This window comes from Excalfactoria chinensis, chromosome 28 (assembly GCF_039878825.1).
Source record: "Excalfactoria chinensis isolate bCotChi1 chromosome 28, bCotChi1.hap2, whole genome shotgun sequence".
NCBI classification, from domain to species: Eukaryota; Metazoa; Chordata; class Aves; order Galliformes; family Phasianidae; genus Excalfactoria; species Excalfactoria chinensis.
In genome coordinates, this window is record NC_092852.1 from 903,631 (window position 1) to 911,403 (window position 7,773).

The following is a 7,773-nucleotide window of genomic DNA, read 5'->3' on the forward strand; positions in this document are numbered from 1 at the left end:
GGAGAGAAACCCCACACGCAGCTCTGCATCCTCCTGGGGGCGAGAAGAGCATCTCAGCGCTGTTAACTTGGAGCTGTGAGAGCTTTTAGGGCTCTCGGCAGCATCACCCCCTTCACCTTCGGCTTTTAGGGCCGTGCGTGCATCGCTCCCTGACCCCAACGCCAACCCACGTTCGTTGCGGTGGGGCGGAGGAGCACAGAAGCACTTTCAGCCCCACTCCCTCCATCGCACCGCAGTCCGGGCTATTTCCCCCCCCCTGCAGTCCTGGATATGGGGGGGGGGTCCCGGAGCTGCCTCCATCAGCTGCACCCACACGCGTCCACGATCATATCGGGGATGTCGGTTTTGACGATGTTGCTGTTCCGGTCGAAATAAAGGAGCGAGAGGGGGCGGCGGCGCGTCGGGACGCAGCAGGAATGAGCGGCCGTGCGCACGTTGTTGGCCTTCACCAGGCTGAGAACGGCGCTGTGGAAGGACGAAGCCATCCCGGGGCTGCCCGCGACGTGCAGCGGGCATTGCCCCACGCAGTAGTTGAGCTGATAGCCCTCGGGGCTGATGATCCAATCGTTCCAACCGATGGCTCTGAAGTCCACGTAATGATCCCGGCGGCAGCACAGCGAGGAGTCGCGGCTGCAGCGCAGGCTGCGTTTGGCCACTCGGTGCTGCGGGTCCCTCAAAGACGCCGAGGCCACCAGGAAAGGCTGACGGGGTTGAGTGGCGTTGGAGGCGGTGACGAAACCTCCGCCGTCCCCGGAGCTCTGAAGGTGCAGCCGGAGGCTTCCGAGCTCCTCCCCGAAGGAGCCGCTCAAGGCGGGGAGGAGGGAGAAGGTTCTCCAGCCGCTGCTCCGAGCGCTCAGCCGCCGTGCGCTCAGCAATACGCGGCGACCCCCCCCGACGTCCCCGTGCCCCTCCAGCAGGGAGATGCTGAGGGTGAGGTTGGTGACGGCGCCGCGAGGAACGCGGACGTAAAGCCACAGCTGAACCTGAACGACGCGCACGTCCTGGTCCGGGGGGGGGGAGAGGTGGAAGCGCAGCACTGTGCCCGGGGAGGACGTGGGCTCTGCGGGGAGAGAGGGGAGGGGGTGAGCGGGGCACCCACGGCGCCCTTAGAGCTGAGATCCCACCCGCGACCCCCCCCCACCCGCCTCCGTCCTTCGCTCCATCCCGTCCCTCCCCGAGGATGCTGCACTTCGCGCGTGTGTCCACGTGTTGCTTTATAGGGGAACCGTCCCGCTCTGTCCGATGGAACCGGCACAGGAGGGGACGGCGGGGACCGGAGACACCCTGACCCCGACCCTAACGCTGTCCCTCCCCCCGGCCAGCCCTGCTTTGGGGCACCATCCCCGTCCCTGCAGCCCTTCATCCCCTTACAGCCCCCACCTCCTTACAGCCCCCCACATCCCTTCGGCCCCCCACGTCCCTTCAGCTCCGATCCCTTTGGCCCTCAACCTTCCCGGGGGGGTTGGGGAGGGAGCAGCGCAGCGGTGCTCGGCGCTGCGCATCCCGTGCAGACCCGCAGCCACAGGGGGGTCCCGCTCCCACCTTCCTCCGCGAAGCTGATGATCTCAAAGCGCCGCTCATCCTCGGGGGGGTCACCCCGTCGGGGTCCGTCCGCCTGCAGCCTCCGCAGCGCCCGAGCCACGGCCACGCGCGGCACCGCGTGGGCGATCCGGGGCCGTTCTCGGAGCCGCAGCCCGTCCAGCAGTTGCCGTTTGGCCGCTTCTTCCAGCAGCCGCCGCTCCGTTCCGGCCCCGCACGACGGGCACCGCTCGGCCGCCCCGCACAGCACCGCCACCGCGAACAGCCACGGGAGCGCGCTGCGCGCCGCCATCGAATCGACGGGACGGACCGAACCGGAACGGGGAACGCAGCGGCGCCGCCGCCCGCTTTGGGCACCTGCGATCGGGGGCGGACCCGCAGCCCCCCCGCCATTGGACGGAGCACCGCCCGTCCCGTCGGGCTGCGGCCGGGGCGGGGGATTACCGGGATTAACCCCCCCGCGGTGAGGTTGGGGGGGGGGGGGCTCCAGGGAAGGGGCTCCGGGCGGTGTCACACGGCCACCACGGGACCCTCCGCTGTCTTCCTGCCGAGGGGGGGGCACCGGCCAAGGGGGGGGTGCGGTGTGCACGGGGGTGCACACGTGTGTGAGCACATGGAGGGCTGTGCACGCGGGGTTTGCACACACACACACACACACACACACGGGCTCTGTGCGCTCACAGCTCAGCATCTGCCCGGGGATGGGGATGGGGGGGGGCAGGGGGGTCCAGGCAGCCTCCAGTGGGGCACCGTAGAGCTTATGGGGCTGCCCCCAGCCCAAACATCACCCCACACACACCCTATAGGGCCATCATTCCCAAGAGGACACTCACAGCCCCCTGCCCACAGCGCTGCCCCTGCTCTCATCCCGGGTTTCTCTCACAATCCATGGGATGCTTTTGGGGGTCCGGGAGCACCCAGACCAAGCTGAGCAGGGCGGGCCCCCCCACACACACGTTTGCCCGCCCCACAAGTTGATGGTGGGGGTCTGAGGGCTCATCTGGAGTCACAACACAACCTGGAGACTGAGTGGGAACAGCCCTGAGTGGGGCACAGCTGTGTGCCATTGCATGGGGGCAGAGAGGGGAAATGGGGTGGGGGGGTGAGATGGGGTGGGGAGAGATGGAAGGGGTCAAAGGGAGGGGGGGGGGTGAGAGGTGGAGTGGGATGAGAGAGGGGTGAAGCGGAGGTGGGTGAGAGGGAGGGGGTCAGTCAGAGGGGGTGGGATGCTGCGGGGTGAGAGATGGAAGGGGGTGAAATGGAGGGGGGCGAGGTGGAGTGGGGTGAGATGGAGGGGGGCGAGAGATGGAAGGGGGTGAGAGGGATGAGCTGGAGGGGGGCGAGGAGGAGCGGGGTGGGATGGAGCGGCCGGGATGCCGTGAGGGCAGCGCTGTTGCGCCGCAGCGGAGCACCCACGGAGCGCGGTGGGAACCCGCAGCCCTTGGCCGCGTCCCGCAGCGCCGCGCTGGGCAGCGCTGACCCCGAGGTCTCCAGCACCGCCTAGAGCCGAACGTGGAGGTGACGAGTAAACAGAGTCTGGGAAAAAGCCCCGTTGCAGGTGATGCAACCGCCGTGTAAGGGGCAAAGTACCGCAGAGCCGGAGCTGCTGGCAGAGCCCAGAATAGCCCCGGAGTGTCAATAGGGAAAGTAGTGAGCACAGCGTGGCCATGGAGCAAAGTTCCCACCGCTACCAGGTGCTGCAGAGCCGCGCTGTCACTGCTGCGGTGCTGTCAGTGCTGCTCACACACATATGCACATACTCACACTCGTGTGCCCACAGCTGTGGCAATGGGGGAGTGATTCCTCTCTTGCTTCACGCTATCTCGGGGATCCGGCCCTTTGCCATGGAGGTAGATGGGTCCCAATGCTCCCCCCCATCCCACAGCACTTTGGGGGCAGGTGATGATGGAAAACAACCGCATCAGCACAGCACGCGTGTGGGAAAGGGAAACTGAGGCACGACGTCCTCAGACAGATCCGGAAGGAAGGAAAGAGAACAAACTGCTTTCTGACCCCATTCCTATACAGGGGCAGTTGAGGGGGGGGGTCCCCAAAGGTCTCAGAGCCCCCATTGGCACTTCACATCCATCCTGCCCCCCCCAGCTCCCATATTCACCTCCCCCCCCCCCCCGCATCCCACGGATCTGGGCCAGGGGTCAGCGCGGCTCCCATTGCGTAACGGCGTTGTTGATTAAACGGTTCTCAGAAAGCAAAGCCCGGGGACCGACCTGACCAAAATACCCCCCCTTTAACCCCCCCCCCCCGGCACTCGCTGCACACATGGCTGCGGGACCTCCGACCTCGTTGGGGGGGGGGGGGGTTGGGGGATGGGGGCACCTGACGACGTGACATGGAGATGCGCACCTGCAGCTCCGCCGTGGGGTCAACCCCCCAACTGCCCCCCAACGACCCCACGGCCGAGGGAGCGCTGAGCAGCCCGGATCGGGGATGGGGGGGGGGGGGGGCAGTTATGGGGGGGGGGCAGTTGTGGGGAGGGGTCTCCCTGCAGCCCCGCTTTGGGCATCGCGGTGAATATCGATGCGAAGCGCAAAGGAGCGGAGCGGGGGCTGCGCTGCGCGGTGGGGCGGTGGGATGGAGCCGACCCCCCCCCCCCGTCCTGATCCCGGCCGCTCTCCGCGATCCTCGGGCGCCTCCAGGCGGTACCGGAACGTGGATCTCTCGGAATGGAGCTTCTCAGGTCCATGTGCGCTCCGTGCCCCCCCAACCCACAACCCGCATCCAAGCCCATAACCGGACCGGGCTCCAATGAAAGGGTGACGCTTTTCCCAAGCGGCTTTCAGGAATTCCCACCCCTCCCTCCGGGGCTGCCAAGGGGCGACGCCGCCGCTATTGACTTTGGCAAAGCCTCCTTCCAGAAGGGGATGGGGGGGGGGCACAGCGCATCCCGACCCCATCCACCCCATCGGGGTGCGGGCCGAGGGGGAACCTCTGAGCTGCAGGACAACGGGTGGGGATGGAGCTCAGAATGGACCCCTATGGGCACCTCCGGGACGCCCCCCATGTGAGGATAACGTGGGGCTCTGAATAAATACGGGGGGGTGAAAATAGACCAAAGAGGAGAAAATAAAGCAGCAAAAAGTGGCCGATTCCGTTCTGGGTTTGCGCAAACGGCCTTGGGAACCAGACGGGATCGATGGCTGCGCTCCCACCCCACCCCTGCACAGCTGGGGCCGCTGGAAACCTGTGGGGCTGCAAAGTGGAGATGGATGGGAGCCCCACGGTGAGCAGCACGGCTGGGTGCTGCCCCATAGCTGCCCCATAGCAGCCCTATAGCTGCCCTATGGCTGTGCTACTGCTGTTCCACTCCAGTGCTGCTCGTGGCTCTGCCCATGCATAAAGGGAAGGGCAACGCCACCCTCCTGCCCCACCACCCCCTCCCCACCAACCCCACAGCCGTGGGGCAGAGCTGGTTTCCCGGCAGAGCAGCAGCCCAACGGTGGGAGCAGAGGTGCCATAAGGACAGAGCTGCCCTTTGGCCCCGGCTCTCACGGGGGCTGGCACAGGGAGAGCTGCTGCAGCGTGATGTGGGGCACACAGCGGGATGGGGACAGTGTGGGGCTGTGGGTGAGGGGCAGCAGCTGCTGTTGTGTCCTAAGCTGGGGGCAGTCGTGGCCAAACGCAGATGGGGTGTTGCAAAGTCCAACACCCCCCCCCCCCCCCCCTTTGGTCTGCTTGGTCGGGGTCCCACACCCCCCAGCATTGGACCCACATTGTGGTGGGGGGCACCGTGCAGGAGTCGGGTACCCCCATCCCTGCCCAGGGTGGTGCACGACCCCCAGAAGCTGCACTTCATGTCTTTATTGCTGCCTGCCCCCCAGCAGCACCAGCCCCATCTCCCACCCCCCTCCAAGGCTCCATATTCAAACCACAGCGGCACAGGGCTGGGACCCCTCCTGGGCTGGGACCCCTCCCCAATTCAAAGCAGCACAGGGCTGGCTTTCCGATCTCCATCGGGCTCTGCAGGATGATGGGGGGGTTTAGGGGGGTTTAGGGGGGTTTGTGGGGGTTCTGGGGGTCCCGGCGTGGCATTAAGTGCAGCCACACGCATCCACGATCATATCGGGGATGTCGGTTTTGACGATGTTACTGTCCCGGTCGTAATAAAGCAACGAGAGGGGGCGGCGCTGAGTCGGGACGCAGCACGAATCGGCGGCGGCTTCGGCGTTGTTGGCTTTGATCAGGTTAAGGACGGCGGTGTGGAACGATGCGGCCACCCCGGGGACGGCGGCGACGTGCGGGGGACACAACCCGGCGCAGTAATTCATGTGATAACCCTCGGGTTGGATGATCCAATCCTCCCAGCCGATCTCTTTAAAGTCCACAAAGAAATCTTTGCGGCAGCACATCCGGCTGGTTCCGCTGCAATCGATACCGCGACGACGGCGGCGAATTGAAGGTCCGGTCCGGGCTTTGATAGCCACAAACGGCCGATAGGTGTCCCCATAGATAAAAGGGGGGGGGCCGGGGGGTCGCGCCGTGCTCAGCTCCACCGTCAGCTGCTCCGTGCCGCGGCTCAGGGCGCTCCGTATCGCATCGCTCACATCCAGCACCGCCCAGCCGGGTCCCTTCGCCTCCAGCACCTCCTCGCCCAGCTCCGCGCTGCCGTTTTGCTTTGCATCCCAATGGAGCAGCCGGATGGAGACGGGCTGTGAGCTGCCAGGACCTGGGGGGGGCTGGAAGAGGTGGAGGTGGAGGTGAGCTTGTAGGACCTCGGAGCTCCCACGGAGGTCCTGGGAGAAGCGGAAGAGGAGGCGGGTGCTGCGTGGAGTGGACGGCCCTGCATAAAGAACCATAAGGATTGGGGGGGGGGGGCTGGATGGGAAGGGGGTGTTAGTCTGGACGGGGGGGGGGATGGTCTGGATGGGGGGGCACTGCTGGGATGTGGGGGTGCTGAGGGTCCCCCATGCACAGCTCTGCCCCAGTGTCCCCCCCCATTATGAAGCTATGGAGGCTTTAAGGGGAGGTCGTGAAGCACCTCTAGGCTCCCAAATGTGCCCCCCCCCCCACTGCCAAGACCCCCCTATAGACCCACACACATGGATCTCTCCCTGCAACACAAACCCCATTGCACACCCCCCCATAGAGACCACCACCACGGGGATCTCCCCATATAGGAACCCCTCCCACCCCATCCTTCCCCTTCACCCACCTGCTTCAGCGAAGCTCAGCACCTCGTAGTTCTGCTCTGCAGCGCTGGGGGGTCGTTGGGGGGCGACGAGTTGAGGTCGTACCCTACGCAGAGCACTGAGCAATGCTGCCCTGGTGGGGGGCTGGGGGGCGCGGGGGGGCTCTGGTAAATGAAGCTTGGCCAGGATGCTGCGCTGAGCCATGGCCAGGAGCAGCCTGCGCTGAGCTAGGGGGGGCAGAGCTGTCAGCCCACAGCCGGGACAATGGGGGGCTCCGTGGGGTGATGCCGTCCAAAGGAGGATGAGGAGGAGGAGGAAGGTCATCAGCGCCGCCATCGTTATGGGGGCTGGATGAAGTGAGGCTGCTGTGGGGCAGAGAGAGAAAGGGGATGGGGGGGGGATGGGGGGGGGTTAGAGCTGCCCTGACCACAAATATTGGCTGATCCCAATGAGATAACGGGGGTGGCACCGCCAGGCCGGGCTGTGGGGTTAAGGTGGAGCGGCGCTGTGGGGCCATGGGGCCGGTGGGGGGATATGGGGGGATATGGGGGGGGCATGGGGGGATATGGGAGACCCAAAGGTGGGACCCAGGGGACCCCTCAGTGTCCACATGGTGTCCTCATGGAGTCCCCATGATGCCCTCATAGTGGCCCTATAGTGGCCCTATGGTGTCCCTATAGTGGCCCTATGATGTCCCTATGGTGGCCCTATGATGTCCCTATAGTGGCCCTATGATGTCCCTATGAAGCCCCCCATACAATGGCCGTATGAGGTCTCCCATATCGTCCCCATAATGTCCCCACGGCCTCCCCATTCTGTCCCCCTAACGTTGCCATAGTGACCCCATGGTGTCCCCATGACACCCCTATGATGTCCCCATCATGCCCCCCACATTGCCCCCCACGCCGTCCTCACCCCACACACTCCATCTCCGACCTCGTGACCCCGAGCAGCGGAAGCCCCTCCCCCAAATGGGCGTGGCTTCACACATGGGCGGAGCCTCAAGCCCCTCCCCTTTAGGGCGGACTTTATCTCCGGGTCCTCCATGCCGCCTGGTGGCGCTCTATCCCCTCTCCCCTCGGTTGCC

The 7,773-nt window shown here is 65.7% G+C and overlaps 2 protein-coding genes across 2 annotated transcripts; both read right to left on the minus strand.

The window, feature by feature from the left end:
* Nucleotides 1-299: 299 nt before the first annotated feature.
* On the minus strand, nt 300-1,831 carry LOC140263268 (inhibin beta E chain-like). Its single transcript, XM_072358092.1, has 2 exons — nt 1,543-1,831; nt 300-1,060 (listed from the first exon to the last, which is right to left on the minus strand). The coding sequence occupies exons 1-2, from the start codon at nt 1,829-1,831 to the stop codon at nt 300-302; spliced, it is 1,050 nt and encodes a 349-aa protein (XP_072214193.1).
* A 3,513-nt stretch (nt 1,832-5,344) lies between these two features.
* LOC140263266 (inhibin beta C chain-like) lies at nt 5,345-7,646 on the minus strand. The gene is made up of 3 exons (XM_072358091.1): nt 7,602-7,646; nt 6,710-7,051; nt 5,345-6,337 (listed from the first exon to the last, which is right to left on the minus strand). The coding sequence occupies exons 2-3, from the start codon at nt 7,020-7,022 to the stop codon at nt 5,589-5,591; spliced, it is 1,062 nt and encodes a 353-aa protein (XP_072214192.1). The 5' UTR covers nt 7,023-7,051; nt 7,602-7,646; the 3' UTR covers nt 5,345-5,588.
* Nucleotides 7,647-7,773: the final 127 nt, after the last annotated feature.